The 25,705-nt window shown below is 41.2% G+C and overlaps 1 protein-coding gene across 2 annotated transcripts in view; it reads left to right on the plus strand.

The window, feature by feature from the left end:
* PLXNA4 (plexin A4) overlaps window positions 1-25,705 on the plus strand; it is a 602,161-nt gene that overhangs the window by 453,305 nt on the left and 123,151 nt on the right. For both annotated transcript variants that reach the window (XM_083183332.1, XM_083183333.1), the window contains exon 10: window positions 25,098-25,298. In XM_083183332.1, the coding sequence (XP_083039458.1) occupies window positions 25,098-25,298 (201 nt within the window). The remainder of the gene's footprint in view (window positions 1-25,097; window positions 25,299-25,705) is intronic.

Here is a 25,705-nt window from a genome sequence, read left to right on the forward strand (position 1 = left end):
TTATTATACTTACCTCTCCAGTGATGGTGCCATAAAAATCACTGGGAACATGGCATGGACACCATTTTCTTTGAGACCTGTATATGCCCAGTAGGCTGGTATAGTGCCAGAGTCTGCTGTGTTGGGGAGATGAAAGTACATTGAAACTGCATACGGGCCCCCTCTTCTCTTACAGTAAAGGCCTGATTCAAAGTTGATCACTGATGTGAAAATTTTAAATTTGTTTGATTATCTAATGCGCATTCATACAGATCATAGAGCGCATGCGAGAGACAAAATAGCAACAAAAATTTTGAATCACAATCCTCACGTAATTTGACTGATAGGAAGTCGGCGTTAGGGGACTGACACCCGCCATTTTCCAGGAGTCCGAATAATTGCAGAGGTACCCAGGCATTTTAAGGGAAAGCGCGTGACACAGCACTGGCCTCGATCAGGCTGTCTATGTTGTAGAGTTGTATTAGGATCAGACTTTATCACATTTGCACAGACTAGGAAAATCATTTGATGTTTCGGGAATTGCTGATGGATATGCGACAGGATAGCGGATAGCAATATTTTTGCAATTCACTCTCAGATCTACAGTACACAGGGTGGGTTTTCTTTCTGTCTAGTCAGCGGCTTACTACTAGCATTCATCTGCAACTTTGAATTTGAGACTGAACCAGGCTCTAAATCACTTCTCTATAGCGTATTCTTCTTGGTTTCCCAACTGAAGTGGATTTGGTAACATGTGGTATCAGTGGCGTAAGTTCTTTCCAGATGCCCAGAGGAAAGATATATATTGGTGCCCCCCCCCCACACACACACACACACAACCCTATATAACCTTATATAAAATATATTTTTCTGTTCAGAAATATAGATAGGGAACACATACAGTATATATTTCAGAACTCAGCCACAGAAGCAATATCCTTGGCTTTTAAAAAACTGATTTAAGCTTCCAGGGGGAGGAGAGGTGCCCCCTTGGGAGCAGGAGCCTGGCGGCAGATGACTCCATTGCCTCCCAGAGTTCTGCCTCTGTGTGGTATACCAAAGGATGCGATGTCAGAAGAATTCTAAAGAAGAGTAATTTTGCAGGAAAACGGTGCAGTTGCATATTTAGGTGAACATAAATTTCTTGCTGTTTCACAAAACTCTACACAAGGCCCTGTCATGTGAAAAAAAAAACGTGTTAAAGGTTTCTCATTTCTGAGATCTTGATGTCAGACTTCAAGATCTGTTTGGAAAGACAATACGTTCTTTCATTATATGGAAAGCAGAAAAAAACAAAACAAAAAAGTATATAGCAATTTTAAACTATCCTAAATTTTAGAATTGATTCTTAATTTTGGAGTTGGAAATATTGATGAATACAGCAGTACAGCAGTAAATGTACCAGGCAAGTTAGCAGTACTATGATCAACAACGGGGTTTCATTATATGGGTAATTCTGCGTTTTCTCCTTCTCTTCAGTCTGATATCTCCTTGTATTGGAGAGATGGCATTAGCTACCTGGGACATGCTCGGGAACCAAAGCTTTTTGGACCTTGTTTAATGAGTCCATTACAAGACTAAAGGGGATGGTGGTGTCCAGTAGGACATGAAGTGCATTGCTTTTGAATTTCCACAGAAAATAAACCTAAATGCACTAGGTGAAATGTGCATTATTTCTCAGCAATAAGATGAGTAAGCTAATATTCACGGAACAGTTTTGGAAACCTTTCCAACCATTTTTCTCTAGTCTTTGACTTTATTTCCACTGTAATAATAGATTACAATGCTAGAATATTCATACCAAATATTTTACATTTGTTAAATACTGTAAATAATAGTGACATGGATTTTGGACACCATGTCTTACCCTGTAGTGCTAAAGAAGCTACTGTGAGTATGAGCTGGAGTAGTTACTTCATTGTCTATGCTTCAATACTCAGTCTGTTCAGTAGGCTAAACAAATAATGCACAATATGGGGAATGAGAAGTCTGACAGGAAAGTACAAGTTATCAAGTTAACCTTCGCTTCTGGAACCGGATCCCGCAAGTCTAAGTCAGCCCAGACTCACTGTATATTTACGAGCGGGGACAAAATCAATCAAATGATCGGCAAATGGTCGGCAACCATCAAATGATTTTGCCCTGTATACTACCCTGTGAATGGATGTTTATGCAAAACATCCATTTGAAAAGCGTCTGGGATGTGCGGACTGTTGCAGAGGGCGGGGATTCGCACCCCTGGTGGGCAGCGTTAGCAGGCGCACTAAGCAGAGAATTTTCACTGCTTAGCGAGCCAACTAGAATCACCGAAATTGTATATATAGCTTAAATATTATCTATCTATCTATCTACCCTGCATGTTATATTGTGAATGATTCACAGATACAGTGTTAATTTGGAGACAGCACATGTTCAAGTCTCAGTGGGTTGTGGAATACTCAATTGAAAGAATTACCCAGGCCTCAAACAAGGTTAAACATACAGAGGTGTATAACATCTTTTGTGAAATGATTTAGGTCATGACAGAACCCTGCTGTGAGTGTTACTTCCTGTCCTCTACCATGTTCACACCCTCAAAAACATAGCTGTAGTTCATTATGGTGATAAACATGCAGCCAATATTAAAGCCTCAAAATCTCCAATTTTCTCTGTTTATTATCCAATGATGCTGGCACCTGTCTATCATTAAAAGGGGAGACGAGAGCTAAGTGCTGTTGTTATGGAAACCTGCAGACTTCCTGCTGTGGTTAGGGAAGAGAAAATGGATGGGTAATAGTGTTTGTGAGAGACTTGTTACAGCTAAAAGGAAGTGAAGTTATATTGGAGAAATAGAAGTGACTTTATGTCCTTTAAACACACTGGCAGAACTGGATAGTAATCTTGCTGCTGTTATAGCTTGATGATATCTACTGACATATGAATTTGGGCAGTTTAATGTCTCTCAGGACCTTGGTGGGCAACATTTACTAAAGCTTCTAAAAATCTAACTATGATTTATATATTACCGTATATTCCGGCGTATAAGACGACTTTTTAGCCCATAAAAATTTTCCCTCTAGTGGGGGGTCGTCTTATACTCCGGGTACGGCATATATTCACTAAAGGGTACCTCTCCTCGCCCCCCCCCCCTTCTTATACATACGTACCGTACCTTAATAATAAAAGATAGAAGTACAGTATTTGTCTGCAGCAGTGTTTTCTTCAGCCTAACGGCCTGTCAGATTGCGCATTTGATGTCGGCGGCAGGCTCGGGTGTTTTCGACGGGGCTCGGGGGGACTCGTGTGCCTGAGCGCTCCCGAGTCCCCCCGAGCCCCGCCGAAAATACCCGAGCCTGCCGCCGACGTCACTGCAGGGGGGGGCGAGGAGAGGTACCCTTAAATGAATACCGAGGTACCCTTTAATGAGGACAGCGGCATCACTGCAGGGAAGCTGCAGATGAGGGGGTATTAAAACTTTATGTGGTGGGTTATGCTGGGGCAGGACAAACCTGCCCTGATAGGTTTGTCCTGCCCCAGCAAAACCTACCACTCAAGGGACCAGACAGCTGCTAGTGACAGGGAGGTGTGCGGAAGAGGGGGTAGTCTTATATGGCGAGTATATAACAAACTCTACATTTTGAGTGGAAATGTTGGGGGGTCGTCTTATACGCCCAGTCGTCTTATACGCCGGCAAATACGGTACATGTCAGAAAATAATGTCTGACCAGTTACTATGAGCAACACCAATACTTTTTTTTAGAAGCTTTAGTAAATCTGTTATTTGGTTTCACCATATTTTGGATTGAAGGAATAGATTATTAGGAAAGGGTGTCCAGAAGCTCCAGCAGCTCTGGTGAAAATTCCTAGAAAGTAGATTTAGAGCCAGATGCACTAAGCTTCAAAAGTGATCAAATGGAAAGTTGTAAGCAACCAGCCAATCAGCTCCTGCCTGACATTTTTCAAACACAGTCAGTAAAATGAGAGGTAGGAGATGATTGGCTGGGTGTTCATCAGTCTCCATTTTATCACTTTTGAAGCTTAGTGCATCTGGCCCTTAGATTAATGGTTAGATCAGGGCTGGGCAACACCGGCCCTCCAGATGTTAGTGAACTACACATCCCAGGATGCTTTGCATTAGTTTTGCTATGTGGCCATGCTGAAACGGATGCAAGGCATGCTGGGATGTGTAGTTCACTAACATCTGGAGGGCCGGTGTTGCCCAGCCCTGGGTTAGATTGATGGTTCTCAGAAAAGTTTAAAATAAAGGCTTGCGTGTGCTTTTGGGGCAGCACGGATGCTGTAATGGTTAGTATTACTGCCTCACAGTGAGGCCATGGGTTCAATCCCCACCATGGCTCTAACTGTGCGGAGTTTGAATATTCTCCCCGTGCTTGCTTGGGTTTCCTCAGGGTACTCCGGTTTCCTCCCACAATCCCAAAAATATACAGGTAGGTTAATTGGCTTCCAACAAAATTTATCCTAGAAAGTCTGTATGTGCATGTACATGTGGTAAAGAATATAGATTGTAAGCTCACTGTGGCAGGGACTGATGTGAATGTTAAAATATTCTCTGTAAAGCGCTGCAGAATATGTATGCGCTATATAAGAAACTGTTAATAAATAAATAAATAAATAAATAATAAATGTGCTATGTCGTGCTATACAGGGAAGCCAGCGTGAAATATCAAGGGTTACTGAGGGAGGAGGGGTGGTGCAATACTATTTCACCTCTGGCCATCTGAAAGGAACGTTTCTGTCAGTGAGGAATAATACAAAGATGATATTTATAAGTTCTAAATTATTATTTATTTATTTACAGATTCTTATATAGCACAGCAGATTCCGTTGTGCTTTACAATAGTAGACAGTGATAAAACAAACTGGGTAACGACAGACAGACTTGGAGGTTAGAGGGCCCTGCTGCAAGCTTACAATCTATAGGGATATAGGAGGGAAACACAAGGACAGGCACCAGTAACAGCATAGCAGTCCCACCAAGTTACAAGTCCAGAAGGGAAGCTATATAATACATAAGTGCCTCAGAGGGTTATACGTGTAGAACTTAACTATGATAGGCTTGCCTGAAGAGGTGAGTTTTCAGGGAATGCTTGAAAGTTTGGAGTTTAGTGGAGAGTCTTATTGTGCGTGGAAGGGCATTCCATAAGGTGGCAGCAGCCCGATGAAAGTCTTGTAATAGTGAATGGGAGCTAGTGATCCATGCAGAAGAGAGATGCAGATCTTGTGCAGAGCGGAGTGGTTGAAATGAGAGATATTTTGTGATAAGTAAAGAGATATATGCTGGTGCAGTATGGTTAATCGCTCTATATGGGAGTAGAAGTGTTTTATATTGAATACGGTAAGATACAGGCAACCAATTGAGGGACTGGCAGAGCGGATCAGCAGACGATGAGCGTCTTGCAAGGAAGATCAGCCTAGCAGCAGCATTTAAAATGAATTGCAGTGGCAAGAGTCTGTTCTTGGGAAGACCAGTTAGGAGACTATTGCAAAAATCAATGCAGGATATAACAAGTGCATGGATAAGAGATTGAAGGTGCCTACACACTAGAATGATTTTTTTGCAGATTGGCCGATTTCCCATAAATCAGCCGATATATCGTCCAATGTTTACCAATCATTTGTCAAAAATCGGCCGATATCGGTCTGACCCGTGGATCTTTTGATAAATCTTCTGATCTTACATGCTGCACGAAAGATCAGAAGATTTAACAAAAGATCCATAGGAACGCACATGGGATCTTAAGAAAAATCTTTGGTAAAGATGTGCGCTTGCCTGAAATCTTTCATCCAGGACGGACAAAAGATTTCAAGGCTAATTTATGCGCACATCTTAAGATGGCAGATCTTTCTAGCCTTTCTTTACCTTTAGTAGTGTCTTGTGTGAGATACGTATTTTGGATATGTTTTTAAGATTTATTTAACATGATTTGGAGACAGAATTAATGTGGGGAAGAAAGGACAGCTCAGAGTCGAGGATGACCCCTAGGTAACGAGTTTGTGGGGTAGGGTAGATTGTCGAGTTGTCAACAGTTATGGAGGTATCAGGATGGTAACTGTTCTTTGTTGGTGGGAATATAAGTAAATCTGTTTTGGAAATATTGAGTTTGTGTTGGCGAGAAGACATCCAAGATGAGATGGCTGAGAGACATTCAGAGACTCGGCCCAAAACCACTGGTGACAAATACTGTAAATTGTAGGTTGGAGAGCTTTTAGCGTGAATTATCTATTTATTCATTGCTACTCTGGGCGATGTCTACCTTTGGCAGAAATTGCAAAAAATAATACTTTTAAAAAAAAAAAATTCAGCTGATCGGGAACAGGTCACTTACAGGGGACTATAGTTTTATATCTGACAATGTCCGGCTACTGGGTCTCATTACAGCGGCAGTTGTGAGGACAATGACAGTCTGCATAACTTCCAAACTCCTCTAATCAAATGTTATGTCCTGTGATAGAATGTGTGCCTATGCCACAAAGGGGCATGCCCTGAATTGCAATAGGGTCATGGTTACATCAGTGTGGGCATGCGGCTCACTACCGTTGGGTTGTGCTTAGCACTTCTCAACTTAAGTGCTAAAATACATTGTGGTCCTATTTCTTAAATCTGTAAGCACAAACAGTACTGCCGGACTTACTTGGAAAGTGTCACATGCTGTCAAGCCCAGACTTCACTGGCTCCAATGGTGCTGGTCCCGTTAATCTAGTTGATGCAGCCAGCATCTTGCTCTCTCCCTTTAGTGTCCTGTTCTGAAAAGAAAGGGCTCTTTTGATGTCTCTCCTAAGGTAAAGATTTGTTCACTCCTATTTTTGTAATTCACTTGCAGATTTGCATAGGGTGATTTTTTTTCTTGCCTGAGCGGGGGCTAGCTGCTCACAGTCATCTGCAACTTTGCAGATGAGCAATCTGGTCTGAATCAGGCCCCTAATTGGCAGAGTTGGACAGCTGTAACAAGTATTGGCTCAAATCCTTCCTATTTGTCTAGAATGTAATTCTTAAAATGTCATTAAAATTTCAAAGCACACATGGGGGAAATTTAATAGGTTGAGGGATTCAGAAAGTGAGAGATTTGGTAAGAAGTCTCCAGTTTTTTTAAGGCGGCAATCATTTACACTGCAATACTAGCTTGATTTTCCAGTGTAAATTATTGCCGCTTTAAAAAAAAAACGGAGATTTTTTACCAGATTTCTCATTTTCTGAATCTCTCATCATATTAAATTTCACCCATGTAGTTTAGAGATGCAGGTGGTCAATCACCTAAACTTCTTCTGAATGCGTAGTCCAGGTAAGAAGTATGTTTAATAATGCAACTGAAATAGACTGCGCATACTGCTCTGTTTGTCCATCTTATATTCATTTAAGCCTCTTCAATAACAGTGAGAAGGAAGAGCTGCTGGCAGATTCCCATCCATTATAGACTCCTGTTGAGTCTCATTGAGGATAATAAGAGGCTGATTAAAAGCTGGCTCTCATGTAAGGTATGACTGCAGACAAGCAGCTGCGATTAATTTCTGTACAGCCTGCTGAGACAGACAACACTCCTGCAGCTTTGTCCGTGGGGCCATTGGAGAGACTTGTACTATCATTGAACATGTAAAGGTGTCTCAAGGGTTTTATTGATATAAATCAAAAAAACTCCAAAAAAAATAACTTTTTGTACCTCTTGGACACAGCATCTTTCAATTGACGAAGCTAACATATGGTGCATTATAAGCCATTAAATGGCTAATCCATATTGGAAGGATAAAGAATCAAAGGACGTTGTAGAACAAAGACACAAACCTGTGGATGGAATAAAGAATGCACACGTCAAGGGGATTTAGTGAAGATGTCCTCATATGTTTAAAGTTGAAAAGTGTAATCAGCTATATTGTACCAGTAAAAATAATAAAACCAGCATAAAGAAAACGGGGCTGTGAACATGAAAGGATGCTGAGCATGAGTACTTGTGAAGTCAGCTCTTATTCAGAGCTTTTATACTGTATGTTGAATAAACTGTATTTTCTTGGATGGAAACGTACTTCTAAAACTGAGGTTATCTTAGAACAGAACTTTAGCAGAAGACATGTTGCATAAAATGGTTAGAATTAGGACATGAACACTTCGGGGGCTTCTTTTCTTCAGAATATTCTCTTATATTTCTGTATGTTTAATGCAGTTTATATCCTATATCAGCATCTAATCATTAACCATCTGGTTACCATGTGATCTGTTTGACCATCTCTCTGAGGTACCTCAATTCACTTCCTTATACTGCCGGATTCTTTCTTACCCTGATAGGTGGAAACTATTGTCTATCAAAACTAGTCCAGAAATGATCAGATACCTGGTCTTACAGTTGGTGAGGGCATGAATAGGGGCACTGAGGAGGAAGGAGGTGGGATGTTTAGTCCTGCAAGGCTGCTAAGGAAGAAGTATCTGATGGAACTACTTACATTTCTAAAGCTACGGAAAAGCCTTTAATACAGCTACTGTTGGATACATTATGAGAGAGTGCAATTTACCAACTAGGCAGGGACTTCAATTTAGTAAATAGTTCCTTGCCTATGTTAAATATTGAGACAGAATCTCCATTATACATTATGTGCCTGTATTTACAGTATCTTCATTTAATAATACAACTTCAATACAATTGGTATATCTTATAGATATGTGCAGGGCTGCTGAGAGAGGGGGGGGGGGTACTAATTACCCAGGCCCGGTCTTGCTGAAGGGGCACGGCCAGCGACGCAGCTACGTTTTGGGCGCCCCCCGCCGTTAGGGAGGGGCGCCCCCTGCCGCCCATTCAAACCCCCCAATCCCCCGCAGCCTTACCTTTCGCGCTGGTCCCGGCGGCTCCGTTCTTCTGCTGAGGACCACCACAAAATGGCCATCCCATACAGCAGACAGTTTCAGAGAACTGTGTGCTATATGGGGGCGGCCATTTTGTGGTGGTCCTCAGCAGAAGAACGGAGCCGCCGGGACCAGCGAAATAGGTAAGCCTGCGGGGGATGGGGGATTGGGGGGAGGTGTAACTATCGCACCGCAGCCCCCGGTGCCCCCATATGCACAGCACCCCCCCTGCGGTGGCGGGGGCTGCGGTGCTATAGTTACGCCAGTGGGCACGGCGGGGGCCCTGGTCCGACACCCCCTTTCTCCTCGGCCATCCCGGGCAGCAGCAGCACACACCTACAGCAGGCTCAGCATGACAGTCTTACTGACAGCAAGGTGTGGGGGGGGGGGATAATAACCCTCCCCCCCTCGACTTTACAGTGTTTTTCAACCTCCTTAAACATTTTGAGGGCGTGACCTAATCGCGGGAGGCGACCACGTTTTTAAACCAAATTTTACCAGGGCCCGGCATACTTCACGACTGCCCTGGGTATGTGTTCACCTATTATGACACACTTATCAGTCTTGAATTTGTGTATTAGTAGCAGAACATCTACTTTTTTATATAAAGGCAGAATACAGTAGTATATGGTTTTACTTATCTACATGAAACATCAGTGTTTGACAAGCAATAATCTACTGTATACATTGCCTGCTGTATATACTTCCATTCAATTACTGAGCTTTCATCACCCCTAAAGCTCACACTTCCCATAAATCCCAGAGATTTTTCTTAGCAGGAACTTCCAGTCATAACCTCCCATAACTAAACCACGAGATTTGTGTGCAATCAATCAATATAATGGTATTGTAAAGTTCAGGAACAGCGATAAAATATATGATGCATTCTGCAATTGTTGGCCAGTTGTATGTCCTAGTGGTTTGAGTGCTTGTTACGGTTATGTAGATTTCATTGGGGAGGAAAACGAATATGTGCTGAAATTTATGGAGCTTGGAATTCTGCCTGGATTACTTTGACCTGCTCTTCTTTACAACTTAACAACATCTCTGATTCCTGCTTGTACATTTGTGTGTGACTTTATAGTAACAATAATTAACAATGTCATAATGTAAACACCCAGAGAAGAAAATTGCTGAGCAATTTAAAATAGAGTAATATGCATGATTGTTGTTGCGTTTGGCAGACAATAATTGAAGGAATGCATTTAATCAGGCGTTGCATAATAATAATCACATGGTTTTTAATTCTCAAATTGTCCGTGTTTCTTTATGGAATGGTTGTAGCATGTGTCAGGGGCAAACGCAGGATTTCCAGAAGGGGGTTTCCAGAGGTGCGGAGCAAAGCACGTAGATGGACACTTAGGTGACCCAGTATATGCAGGGTCAGTTAAAGTATTATAGATAGACCAAATGTATATAAATAATAATAATAATAATAAAAAACTAATATATATATATATATATATATACATATATATATATATATATATATACATATACACACACACACACACACACATATATATATATATATATATATATATATATATATATATATATATATATATATATATATATATATAGAAAGGGGGGTACTGTTATTGCGCTACTGCTTGTATACAGTAATATGATCTTTTCACGGTAAATTGTGCTGTCTTCTTAGATCAGGTCTTCTTGGATTGTCCAAAAACAAATTAGTCCGTTTTGCGGATGGCTGCTTATTTCTCCTATTAAGACGTGTGTTGTGGCGTCTTAGGTGAATTCACTGGGAAAAGGGGGTGAGAAAATAGCGCTCTATAGTGTAATATGTTTCAAAACCAAATTGGATTTAAATAATATTGTGCGTACCGTGTAAAAATAATTATTGTGCTCATCAGATCTTTGTGGGTTTTTACCAGGATACTACCCGGATTGTGCAATTTTCTAGGATCCTCTTGGATGTCTCCCACAGGTTTTTCAGATCCCATGCAGGTTTAGGACCATATGTCCCACAGTGATAAGAGAGAAAACTCCAATTATAATTAAAAAAGGAGTTTATTTAAAGTGTATCAAAAGTGAAAGTGAACAAATAATATCTTACATGAATAAGATTGGTGCTGGAGTCAGAAACGGTTAGCCCTCAACGCGTTTCGTCTCTTATGCCATACGCAGATGGCTGGACTTCATCAGGAGAGTAATCTGATTACTTATATCCTATCCTATACGTGTCTAAGAAGCCAATACAGGCAGAATCGAAGATTATTATAAAATACACGTCTATAGGAATACAACCTCCAATAAAGTCGGACTGGACACAATCCCAGTGTGAAAAAATACTACTGCACCCACCCCCTACTGCCTACATTTTAAAGTCTATATCACTTAACATTTTTCAATCTTTATCCACTTTATTGTATGTATATATGTTGTAAGTCATAAAAAAATTTCTAACCTCTCTAATTTCACAATCTTTGGTGGGATATCCCATATCCTGATTATAGAGGATACCCCACTTTTTGAGTAATCAACTCCATAATTTACACATAAGAGATAGATCTCTAAATTTTCTCTGGTGTGCATCCGTACAACTACCTTTCTTCTTTTCTCTTCTTGTTTACTCAGAAAACCCCCCTTCGGGTGCTACTGGGTATAGTAAGGCATTGTTACAAGGACATTTTTATTATGGTAATTCCAAATCTGTATATTCCAGATACAGTAAATATGGGATGCAATGCAAATATATATGCATAACTTAGTTGTGAGGCTGCTCGTCCTACCCCCTGCCTCATGCGTTGACCATCTCTGCCTGCTTACATGCTGCTATCAAGCCACCTCCCACTTGCTGCACCTCATATTCCAGGTGTGTGCGGCCACAGACTGTTTTCTGAGTGCTGAGGCTGTGGCCAGGGGGTGGGGTGATGGCGGATAGTCACGCTGATGGGATTTCCCAGCATTCATGGGTGTTCCCATGTAAACACTAGGCGCTCCCATGGTAATCGGGCCGTGACATTGGTGCCAAGGGCGGGCAGCTGACATCACCAAATGTCAGCTGCCCGCCCACTTCCTCCTGAGGATGCATGCAAATCTAAGTGACCTGAGAGTCACTTAGATATGTGTGCACGTTCCACATCATGATGTGAGTGTACACCCACAGGCTGCGAATGGATGTTTATGCTAAACACACGCTGTGAGGGAGGGCGAGCGTACCACCATTTGCAGGACGGGTTCTGGTTGACTCGCAAGGGTGTGAATTCGCACCCGAGCGAATCAACCAGAATAAACCCCCATGTGCATTTATCACAGTAAAAAGTTTTTAATCCATATTTCATATCCATGTTATAACAAAGTGATGGGTCATGTACCAACCAAAAAGAGCAGTTAACACAACCACAGCAATCAGATACTATCTATTATATTCTAGAAGGTGCTAAATAAATAAGGAGTAGGTTTTGATTGGTTGCAACATCCCTTGTAAAATAGAACACCCATTTTAATAAATCCCCCCCCCCAGTTTCAATTAGCGAACATGTCAGATCCATGGGAGGCTCACAGAAAACAGTTGCTTATCTGCCTGCTTATTTGATAAAAGTCCTTGGTCTGCAAGGTAGTACAGTAGTTAACCATATCTATAGAAGTGGGCAAATATACCCTCAACTGAAAGGATGAGATAAAGAAATTATTCGAGCACCAGATTTTTTTAAGCATAAAGTGTTTTTTTTTTTTTTATTGTTGGGCATATTAGTTTTATCCTGTAAAATGTAATCCCTCTAATCCCTATAAGGCTCTGCTATGATTTGTGTATAGTGTACGTTTTTGTGATTGGGATTATATTTTCTGGTAGTTATACAGTTGATAGCTATTGTAATCAGAAAGCATGAATGTATGGAAGCAAATAACAGTTGACCATTTTCTCCCAAACACTGTAAAACGGAGGAAAATTTGTTCAAATTGGTTTTACAACGAAGGCCCTATTCTTCTTTATTCACCTTTCCAGCAGGTGCCATAAAAGCACTACACTCATCAATCATGTACCACAAAGTAACCAGTGCAGCTGCTCAGACCATTCCTAGGCGCTACAAATACTGTAGTAAATACACCAGCACTAAGACAGTTAGCCAATCAGTTTTACTTTAACTTTAGTTGTGTACCGTCCAATGAGATTAGGTACCTCTCATAGATCTGAGGGGCAGCAACTCTCCTGTGCCTCACTGGATCTAATTGCCTGGAATATTCCTGGAAGCTGTCACACATTATCTGAAACAACAAAAGTGGAGTTTGGCATTATAGATCTATTGCGGAGTGAACCACCCTACTGGTGTTTGATCCTCTGAAACCCATACTGTCGCTTGATAGCAATTAGAAAACTTTTTTTTTAAATATATGCTATAGAAGCATTATGGGAAAGGCTCAAGTTTGTCTTTAGTAATACATCTTGTGTCAGTATGCTGAAAAAAAATCCTTATAGACCTGTAGAAACTGAATCCTTACTGCCCCTCTGTTATAGGTATTACACATAGGGCCTTATACTAGTTCACTATGTCTGAAAAAATCCGTCTTAGATGGACAAAACCATGTGCACTGCAGGTGGGGCAGATGTTACTTGTGCAGAGAGAATTCGAATTGGGTGGGGTTTTACTTCAAAGTGAGATCTATATTGCAGTGTAAAGATAAAGCAGCCAGTATTTACCCTGCACAGAAACAAATAACTAACCCACATCTAATTCTCTCTGCACATGTTACATCTGCCCCCCTGCAGTGCACATGGCTTTGTCCATCTAAGAAGGATTTTGTCAGAAAGAGTGAACTAAAATAAGGCCCATATTTCACTCCTTGACATGGATACCGGTACGGGAAGCAAATCTTATACCACATGTTCCCGAATGCAGCATCATTTCTTGCTATTCCGTGAGCAGATTATATATGAGCTATAAGTCTTCATTTTGCTGTCAGCTTCCAGCCTTAAAAAAATGTCCAATCTGTGGTTTGTGATCTGAAACAGATGAACTTATTAAAACAGATGCTGACACATAGAAAACAAGCAAATGTGATCATTGTCTGTATAATTGCCATTAATATAAGGGATTTCATTACTTACCTGAAGCTATGAGATTTTAATAGATTGAAGGTGTGTCAGTGCATAAAAGGGGAGGAAGAGGAATAAGGGAAACAGATGAGCATTATACTCCCTTGAAGGCAAATTATAAATTAGAATGGAATTCCTAATTGTTGTCTTATTTCTCTAGCAGTTCTGCCAAACATAAATCAAATTTCAAAGGGTATAAAAAGTAGGTCTGTGTGTACTACACCATATTGTAATTATCATAAGCTTTTGAAGTGAGGAGTGAATACATACCCTTAGCTCTCTAAGGGTGAATGGGGCAGGTCCGGGAATTTGTCATGCAGTAAATCATCTAAAAGATTTACCCATAACATTTAATTAGAAGAACATTAGGTTAATCAGATAGGAACATAATGGAAATGTACATTTTTAATGAAGCTCGCCTCTTCAATTATCTTCCACAAACTTCTTAACAGAGTTACAGACCTTTTTCTACTGAAGCCGATGTAGTTTGTTTGCAATCAAAGCATGTTAATGAATTAGATGCAGTATTTTCAGAGTAGAGCTCAATGGGCCAAGTAGTGGTGTTGCTCAAGGCCCCTGTGCTCTGGTGCAATGTCGGAGCTGGGCCCCCTGGACATGAAGAAGCACAGTTTGTTTCTTAGTTATTAAATACTTTCTAGTTCTACGTACTGTACTCCATGTTCCACTGTTCAGTGATGTCATTGCTGAGTAAGCAAGCCTCGTGTATCTGCTAATCTAGCGATCCTGGGGTTTCCACAGTCTCAAAGAGAAGTTGGGTCCCATCCTTATACTAGGCGTACTATAGCCTCACAGCTTTTTGCACTCTTGTCAATGGTGTATCTATAATAGGGGAAGGGTATACAGTGCACATGGCCCCATTATTAAAGAAGTGTACAGGCTACCATCATAACCACTGGCATATCTGTAATGCAGCCCTTGCTGGCTTCTGTGCCAATGTAGACCGTAGAAACCAAGCTTTTGAACATACTGTAGTACATGTAGTACCTTCACTGCTACTGCTCATGCGCAAGGCCCAGAGTTTGTGAACATCGGGGACAAGGTGGCATTACCCAGTAATGTGTTCACTGGTTGTCATATTTTGGGGCCTATTTATTAATCAGTTCTGTCACTAAATGCAAAAATAAAGAAAGCGGGAGATGTTGAAGGCATCACCATATTTATGGCTACAGCAGTGTTCTCTATAGTTTTCTATGGTTACCAGTATTTAATACACAGTGACACCAAGCTCATAAACGTCAAATCTATCTTGTGATCCCTTTTACCCATATAGCAGCTTTTAATGCTTTGTGCATGCACAGCTGGAGAGCCACACAGCCACAGTAGCAGTGCGTCACATATATGACTACTTTTAAGTGGTCTCCAGGATGAGCTGTTATCAGAGCCCATGCCCAAATGGTATATAGACGTTTCTTTGTATAGATTGGAAGATGTAGTTTCCTTTGGTTTTATATCTTTTTCTTCTGACATATATGTTGCTACTTACAGTATAATGCTGTTTTGTTAGATATAGGCATTACTATAATAAAACATTCAAAGGAATAAATATGTGAGAATTTGTACATTTCCACTTCATGTGGCTGACCTTATCTCCACTACAAGATGATATACATAGTGTATGCAAAAATGTGCTCTGACCTTAGGTGCTTAGGCTTAATACAGTAGATGTTGAGAGGTCAGGATCTGCTAATTCATGGTTTTTGGAGCTGAGCTGTAATCCAATAGGTGGAGAGGCTGGGTTCTTGTACTTACCATCTCTTGCTACTCCTTAACCCTACCACATTGGTGCCTAGAAATACCCCCCCCCCCCCTTCCATACACACACAGAGACCCCAGCATACTTGTGATTGAGGTGCCGGCTGCCGGAATGCTGGCTTTAGCATCTCCAGTGATGTAGGGATTCCGGCTCCGGTGTTGTGGCTGCTGCTCAGGATTCCGGTGCCAGGATTTCGACCCCCGCAAAACGTATCATGTCTAAACAATGTGCAATTCTGCTTGTTAAGTCCCTTTATATTATATGTGGGCTACAGCCTGCCAGGAAAACTCTCTAAGTTTTCTACAATCATTGCAAGGCAAAATAGTTTCTGAAATTCACTCCTGAAAAAAAATAGATTTCTTTTGCCATTTATGATATTTTTTTATTTTAAAGGGTGAAAAGGAAGTAACCTTTTTTTTTGCTTAGGTTTAAAGAGTTGGCTCAAAGGATCCATCAATAAAAGAGAGCAAAGCCTTGTAGGAGAAAAAGCTTTTACTCAAGGAATATTGAGCTCTAATCATGACTGAGAGCTTTGCCACCACCTGACTTCCTGCCAGCTTTCTATTTCTTTCCCTTAAATTGCTCTCAGGGGATATAAGACCAGGTTGGTTCAATATCACAGACTTGTGTTAGAACATATCAACAAAGAGCTACATTTCAAGCAAATTAAATAATGTTTAGAAGAAGCCAGATCAGAATGTGCACTCACAAGTCGTGAGGTTGAGAATTACATTTAAATTGAAAAGGTATGTGGGTAGATGGTAGGAATTTACAGCTAATGTGCAGATTTATTAGGTAGCACAGCTTTCCAAGAGAATGCCCCTGACATTTAGTTAAAGTTGGGTCACTTGGAGGTTTCTGCAATATCAAAGTGTGCGTACTGTATGTCCTAGGTATCCTATTATGTGTTTGTAGAACCAATGATTTAAACAAAAAACATTTTAACCATACACTGTTTATTGATCGATAAAAGGCACGGTATTTCTTAGACATTCTAAGTTGTTTTTTTAGAAAAAAGTATTTGATTATTTGCTTTAATTGCTTAATCTACTCTAGACATAACTAAAAATTTTGGAAAGTACATTAAGAAAATATATTCAATAAGATGTTAGGCTCAGATCAGTATTTTATGTAAACCAAGTGAACAAGAACTATAACAACAAAATATTGTTGAAAAGGTCCAATACATAGGAGATCAGGGATGATCTGTATTGGTTGTTTCCATTGGGCTTTCACATATAATACCCCTTTCACATCGCACTTTTAAAACGGTATATTGCCGTTTTTTTTCCATTTTAAAACGTTTAAGGCTGCAATATGAAAGTGCCAAAGTTGATTTACCGGTTAAAGTTAACCGGTATTTCAACACGGTTAAATAGCAGAGTCCTACACGTTTTAAAGCCGGTTTTTTGGCAGTTTGAACAGCTCTATTTCAATGGCTTGAAACGTGTCCCTTGGGGGTTAAACGGGTTGAATGTTTGAATGGTATTAAATGATTTTTAAAACGTTTTCACCTGCAATGTGAAAGGTCTCAAGGCTCAGACCCGTTTTAAAGTCCCATTTAGGAATACCGTGTCATTACACATTTCTGCAATGTGAAAGCAGTTTAACTGTAGTCTTCATATATGTTGAATTCTACCCCATAGCAGATTGTGCCACCCGACATGGCTTCACAAGTATCACACATAACTTATTAAACATTCAGCAACATTGGTTGAGTTTATTTTTTTAAAGATATGGAAGGAAATTTACTAAGATGTGTAGTCTACTTCACATGTGATGTTGCTATAGGCAACCAATCAGAATCTACTTCTTATTTATTTAGCACCATCTGGAAGATAGTAGACAAGATCTGATTGGTTGCCCATAGCAACATCACATGTGAAGTAGAATACACCTCTTAGTAAATTTCCCCCACTGTATCTACAAATATTTCATTTACAGACTTGCAGAAGTGCTAAGAAAAATCATCAAATTGCTAGTAAATGAAACCCACTATTATGCAATCTGGGAGGGGCGAAACTGCTTGAAAGAAATGTGTCTATTTACCATATACGGCAGTCCAAAGGCCCATTTACCATTGATACATACATTATGTCCTGTTTTCAGTTTTTAACAGTTATCTTAAGTGCAGTTTAACATTATTGATGTTAGATTATGTAAACAGTACCATTTACATCATCTATAGATGGCATTAGTGACATGGTCCTCATTGCTGGCAATGGAGACCCAGCAGCAGCCTCTACAGGCATTGCGTAGTCTGGGTCAAAGGGCCATGTGAATACACTGAGTGGCTGTTGAGCATGCTAATCACAAAGCAGGCTTTTGCTAACAGAGCAAATCGGGGAAATCGCTGGGCAGGGGCAAAATTGCTCAGTGTGTATGCAATGAGTGATTTGCATGCCATCGATTTCAGAAATCATTGCTGTGTATGGACCTTAAGTGTCAGTCTCAATCCTTTCACTCGGGATTAAAGGACTACGACTCTAGGATCCCAGGATTCAGTTTGGGATTGGGAGTAAGAAAAAAAACTGGATAAAAGCCTCATTTGGGCATACTTTAAGTTTAAGTTTGGTCATTTAAATGTGTTTGCACAGCTTTTTCAGATTACGGGCCAGATTCTCTAAGCTTCAAAAGTGATAAAATAGAGAATGATAAACAGCCAGCCAATCAGCTCCTACCTGACATTTTTCAAACACAGTCTGTGACATGGCAGGTAGGAGCTGATTGGCTGGCTGTTTATCACTCTCCATTTTATCACTTTTGAAGCTTAAAGAATCTGGCCCAGTGACGTCTATGCAGAAGAACTTATCTGCTACTACTGTACCTTTATTTTACTATTAAGAATTTTTGCTTGTCATTGTAGCTTTAAATATAGTTTTTCTCCAACAATATTACTCAATCAATTGAATTCATTTATATTTTGCAGAGGTAAAATTCTGTTTTTAATCAAGTTGCGGAAATATATATGCGAGAATATGTGAATGTAACTCTTAATGAATTCATGCTGTTATCAGCTCCTTACCCATTACTTTACTGTAACACTGTATTGTGTTAAATGCGGTCTGTTCTCTTGACTTATTACATTTCATTTAAAATGTTTAATTACATCTTCCATAGGTACAAGATTGTAGCATGGTCCAGTTCCATGTGCGAGAATGTTATAATTGTAACATTAGAATCCAAATTATCTTCTCTATTTGCTGGCTGTAATTGTTTCCCATGTGGGGCTAAACTTATAATCATAACACCTCTGTTCTAAGCTGGAAACACAGTTATTATGGTTTGTGTTGTGATGTGAGAAACATTTTCTACAAAGTGGAGTGTGGTAAAAATATTTCGCAGATGCAGTGGGAGATAATAAATGTGCTAGTTTGTGAATAGATATGACAAGTGAAGAGCTTACAGATGTCACCCAATTACATGTATTTCTCTGTTTTCAACATTTATAACCTGACTATTAAACTGCTCTCATCACATTCTTCACAATATATAATGAAGGTGTGTTGTATAATAAAGGAAGGGGGGTCAATGTTTTGCTCAAGGAGGCAAGGTTAAGGGGGGCCCGTCAGATATATCAGTGTACCGGGCCCCAAGATTTCTGTTGCTGGCCCTGGGCATACTTTCAGAGGCGTAACTAATATTGTGGCGCCCCCCCCCGCCAAAAAATTACCTTACCCCTCCGCATGCCACCGCCGGCCCCGCATTCAGTCCGGCACCGCAGATAGCCTCCGGGCTCCGTCTCCTGCAGTAATGAAAAATGTCATGACAAAATGGCTGCCCCCGTACAGCAGACAGTTTTTTTAGGGATGTTAGAGGAGGCGGCGACCTCCTCTAGCATCCGTAAAAACTGTCTGCTATTAGGGGGCAGCCATTTTGTCGTGACATTTTTCATTACTGCAGGAGACGGTGCCCGGAGGCTATCTGCGGTGCCGGACTGAATGCGGTGGCGGCGGCATGCGGAGGGGTAAGGGGGGGTCTGACCAGAGTGCCCGGGCACCGGGGGCGCCCCGCTGGCACTTGCTCCCCCAAGCAGCCGTGGTGGCTGCCTTACGGTAGCTACGCCTCTGCATACTGGCCCTTATTCTGATCGGTGCGGCCCGATCAGAATATGCGGCCGCAACCGTGCAGGCGAATCCCCGCCTTCCATACGGATCGCCACCTGCCGTCCGTACGCGGATATGTGGCGATCCGCATGAAATTGGACGGGGATACGCCTCCTCCATGGTGGGAGCAGCCCCTGCATTCGATGGTCGCCGAACATCGAATGCAGGGCCGCACGCTCCACCAGGTCCCGCAACACAAGACCACACGGACACTTGTCCGTGTGAAATCATGTATGGGGGCGGGCAGCTGACATCCGGCGATGTCAGATGCCCGCCCCGTACCCACGCGTCACGGCCTCATTACCATGCATACGCCCCGCGTTTGCATGGGAACGCCCATGAAACGGGGGGCGTATGCATAGGGTAATGAGGCTAAGTAGCCCCTCACGCCCCTCTACGCCCCCTGTGCGGCGTATAAAGAATCCATGCGGCGAAATCTCCTGCACATGCGCAGAGTGACCTCTGCACATGCGCAGACGATAAACATCGGCGGGCCGTACGCAAGCGGGAATATCCGCACCGATCAGAATAAGGGCCACTGTACTTTCCTTTAAACTTTGCATGTTATTCACTTCACAAACACAGTGAAACCTCACTCACAGTGTATTGGAGATGCTGGGTTGCCACTTTAATTGCACAGAAATTAGTTTTAAACATGTAAAACTCAAACACTCATACACAGATATACATAGTTACATAGTTACATAGTAGGTAAGGCTGAAAAAAGACTTGCGTCTATCTAGTTCAACCTGGTATAGATATCCATTGCTGATTTGGTAGGTTCTGGTATTTTACAGACAAATTATATTTCTTATTTGTACCCATGGATGTTTTTCTCCAGTAAATGTTTGTCCAACTTTGCCTTGAACGCATTTAATGAGCCAGCCGTTACCACCTCTCTGGGAAGAGAGTTCCAGAGTTTGACTGTTCTGACCGTAAAGAAATTCTTTCTACTAGCTGAATGAAATCTTTTTTCGGTACTTGTTTCCTATCTGGGCGCCCACGATCAAAATCGCGGTGATCGGGGGTAAAAATCGCGGTCATCGCGGGCATCGCGGGTAAAATTGGATGGTCGCGATGCCCGCGATGACCGCGATGACCGCGATCACCGCGATTTTCCCATAGGGAACAATGTTAAAAAGGCTGATTGACCGCGATTTCACTGTTAAATGGCTCAATTGACCCGATTTGGCCATATTAACCCTGAATTAGGCCCAATTAACCCTTAAATGTCCCCCCCAATTTTTGACGCCACCCCACGATCGACGCCAACCCGAAGCGTGGCGAGCGCAGCGAGCCCGCGAGGGGCGGCGGTACGCGTCCTCCGACCTTTTCATGCCCTACTATCCACTAGGGCGTGGTGTGAGAATATAATAGTGTGGCGAGCGCAGCGAGCCACCGAGCCCGAAGCGTGGCGAGCGCAGCGAGCCCCGCGAGGGGACGCGGATACCTTCACTGTGAAGGCCGCGAGGGGACGCGCATAATTGTGAAGGTATCCGCGTCCCCTCGCGGGGCTCGCTGCGCTCGCCACGCTTCGGGCTCGGTGGCTCGCTGCGCTCGCCACACTATTATATTCTCACACCACGCCCTAGTGGATAGTAGGGCATGAAAAGGTCGGAGGACGCGTACCGCCGCCCCTCGCGGGCTCGCTGCGCTCGCCACGCTTCGGTTTGGCGTCGATCGTGGGGTGGCGTCAAAAATTGGGGGGGACATTTAAGGGTTAATGGGCTCTGTGGCCCATTTAACATTGATTCCTATGGCCAAATCGGGTGGATTGAGGCATTTAACAGTAAAATCGGGTCCATCGCGGCTTTTAACATTGATTCCTATGGGAAATCGTGAGCATCGCGTCGCGGGCATCGCGGGTACATTTATGGCCGGCCGCGACGCGACCGACACGATTTCCAAGTTTAACATTGGTTTCAATGGGAAATCGCGGGCATCGCGTCGGTCGCGTCGCGGCCATACATAAATGTACCCGCGATGCCCGCGACGGGCGCCCAGATAGGAAACAAGTACCCTTTTTTCTTCTAATCTATACTCATGCCCTCGCGTCCTAGATTCCTTTCTAGTAGAAAATAGGGTGTGTGACAGTTCCTTATATTGGCCCTTGATATACTTGTACATGTTGAGCATGTCCCCCCTTAAACGTCTCTTTTCTAATGTAAATAGTCCCAAATTGCTTAATCTCTCCCCGTAGCTTAAATTCTCCATTCCCCTAATAAGCTTTGTTGCTCGCCTTTGGACTTTTTCTAATTCCATGATGTCCTTTTTATAGTGTGGCGCCCAGAACTGTACTCCGTACTCTAGGTGAGGTCTCACCAATGCTTTATATAGTGGCATAATTACCCTTGAGTCCCTAGTTTCCATTCCCCTCTTAATACATGCCAGAATTTTGTTGGCCTTTTTTGTAGCTACATTACAATGGGCACTACATCCTAGATTGCTGTCTATTTGGACTCCTAGATCCTTTTCAAGTATGGAATTACCCAGTTCCTCTCCGCTAAGGTTGTAACTTGCACACTGGTTGTGTCTCCCAAGGTGCATAACCTTACATTTATCTACATTGAACCTCATCTTCCATTTTTTTGCCCACTCATCTAGAATTGCAAGATCATTTTGAAGCATGGTGACATCTTCTGGTGATTTTATGACTTTGCTAAGTTTTGTATCGTCCGCAAAGATGGATACATTGCTGAGTAACCCTATCCCAATATCGTTAATAAAATTGTTAAACAAAATTGGCCCCAAAACCGAACCCTGGGGCACTCCACTTAGTACTGGTATCATATCTGATACGGCACCATTCACAACCACTCTTTGTTCTCTATTACATAGCCAATTCCCTACCCATCTGCAGATATTTTCACCCAATCCTAGGTTCTCCATTTTATTAATCAATCTCTTGTGTGGGACAGTATCAAATGCTTTAGCGAAATCTAGGAAAATCACATCTACAGCATTTCCATTATCGAGGTTTTTGCTAACCTCTTCATAGAACCCTAGTAGATTAGTTTGGCATGAATGATTTTTCACGAACCCATGTTGGTTAGTACTGAGTAGACGGTGATGATCTAAATATTCCTGGATACCATCCCTTAAAAATTCTTCAAATAGTTTACCCACAATTGATGTTAAACTAACGGGTCTGTAATTAGCTGGATCTTCCTTTTTTCCTTTTTTGAATATTGGCACTACCTCTGCTATTCTCCAATCTTTTGGTACTATACCTGACGATAGTGACTTGCTAAAGATATAATGTAGGGGGGTAGCTAGTTCATCCCTTAATTCCATTAATACCCTCGGATGAATCCCATCTGGCCCTGGTGACTTATTTGTTTTGAAATTGCTTAGCCTCAGTATTATTTCCTTCGGCGTGAAATCCACAATGAGATCTGGCTTATTTGTCCCGTTTGTGGTAAATGTTCGTTCCACAGTCTGCTCTCCCTTAGTAAATACTGATGAGAAGAACTCATTTAACAGTTTTGCTTTTCCCTTGTCCTCAGTAACACTTTTTCCACTAGTATCAGTTAGTGGGCCTATGTTTTCCTTAATTAAACGTTTACTATTTATGTATTTAAAAAACTTCTTTGGGTTGGTTTTGCTTTCAGTGGCTATGCACTCTTCATATAATATTTTAGCTGCTTTGATTACCCCTTTACAAGTTTTGTTTGATTCTTTGTATTTTGCGAACGCCTCCTCATTCAAGTTATTTTTATAGAATTTAAAGGTTCTGGTTTTATTGTTGATAGCTGACCTTACTTCTTTGTCCAACCATGGTGGCTTTTTTTTGTTGAATTTACCTTTAGTTACTTTAGGAATGTATTCAATAGTTAGTGAATCAAGCACCTTTTTTAGAGTATCCCACATTTCCTCTGCATTCTTTCCCTCCATAACCGTTTCCCACCCAATTCCTGTTAGGGCTTCCCTGAATAATTCAAAGTTCGCTTTTCTGAAGTTTAGTATTTTTGCAGATCCTTTTTGATGTAATTTACTGAAGTTGATTTCCAGTGAAACCATATTGTGATCACTATTCCCTAATTGTTCAATTACTTTTGTGTTTGAAACTAAGTCTGTGTTATTTGTTAATACTAAGTCCAAGAGCGCCTCATCACGAGTTGGAGTTTCTACCGTTTGTGTAATAAACTGGTCTTTAAGTAAGCTTAAGAACTCATTGCTTCTTGCTGATTTACCTGTTTCGTTTTCCCAATCAATGTCGGGTAAATATACAAATGTTGCACTTCTAATTGATCTTTGCAAGATAGTAATGTAAATCCAAAAATATACAGGTAGGTTAATTGGAGCCCAACAAAAATTAACCCTAGAATGTCTGTATGTGCTTGAACATGTGGTAGGGAATATAGATTGTAAGCTCTACTGGGGCAGGGACTGATGTGAGTGTTCTATTAATCTCTGTAAAGTGCTGCAGAATATGTGTGTGCTATAGTAATAACTGGTAATTAATGATGATAATAATAATAATAATAATAATAATAAATGTAGTTCTGTCACTCCTAGTTGCTTTATTTGTGCAAAATATATTGAGCAAGACAATCACTTGTTGTAGCTGTGTCATTCTTGACCTGCCACACAGAGATTTGCCACAATGTGAGTTACAGTGTATGAGGACAAATCTGTATAGAGATGATAATTACTAACAAAGGCATACATAAATGGGAGCAGGACAAGAGCCAAGAGCATGTACAGGATAAAGAATCGATAATTTCATACAAGAACCAACACAAACGGAGAACAAGGAGCACATATATGCATATAAAGAGGTTGCAGGACAAATATAATTGTACAGAATGTCCAAGTACTGATTGAAGGCTTATATGACGAGTTTACAGTTTATAGTGATGCAGACTTTCGGGAAATTAGAAAATGATCTACACTTGACCTTGTAAGCGGTGCAGTAGCACATTGCAAACGAAGAAGAACAAGTACTGCCTACACAAGAACTTGTTGACTGAAGTGTTATTAAGAATGAGTCAGTCTCACACTAGAGGAGGTCTAGGGTTTAAGACCAAGCAACTCATGATAAATGATAAACTTAGTGTTTTTTTGTTTCTTATACAGTATGTCTTTTATTTTTAAGAATAAAGTGTACATTAATAATTGATAAACCCCATACAGTGTTTTCTTATAGTCTACCGCTTGGGAACAGTAGAGAAATTGAAGATGATGAAGAGTAACTCACATTACTTCTATATACAGTATATCAAATAGTTGACAAACATTTGAGGCCTTTGTTCAACTTTTCATGTTGGTATGATTATTTTCTGAATACAATAAACTAGATATACAGTATGGAATTTTGACTATGTTATAATTATTTTTCTTCTCAAGGAATGTCCTCAGCTTCTTCAGACTGAGAAGATCCTGATTCCTGTTGAAGTTGTCAAACCTATCACACTAAAAGCAAAGAATTTGCCGCAACCCCAGTCAGGCCAGAAAGGTTACGAGTGTATTCTGCATATCCAGGGAAATGAGCAGAGAGTTCCAGCTCTAAGGTTCAACAGCTCCAGTGTTCAGTGCCAAAACACCTCTGTAAGTGTATTTATTGTCTGTTTTGTAAGTATATTTGTTCTATAAGTCATCCCTATACTGCATTTGTTTGATTTTGTTCTGCACTTTTTTTTATTATATTTGCAAATAACATATATATAAAATGTCTCCTGGAAGATTATTCCATGAATCTATCATCTGTTGTGTAAAGAAATGCAACAAAATATAGTGTGTGTGTGTGTATATATATATATATTTGCGCATGCGTATTTCTACGAGTGTGCAAACCCCGGCTTTGAACGGCCTCGTCGATTTAGAATGTCGCCGGGCCGTTCACAGCGGGTGGGGATGGAGGGATGGGGGCAAGTAACAAGTAACGTGAGACAATAAGAATCACCCCCTATGTCCTTTGCCAGGATTTTCAGGGAGTTCAAGAGAAATCATGAATG

Source organism: Crinia signifera, chromosome 4, assembly GCF_055691185.1.
Source record: "Crinia signifera chromosome 4, ASM5569118v1, whole genome shotgun sequence".
NCBI classification, from domain to species: domain Eukaryota; kingdom Metazoa; phylum Chordata; class Amphibia; order Anura; family Myobatrachidae; genus Crinia; species Crinia signifera.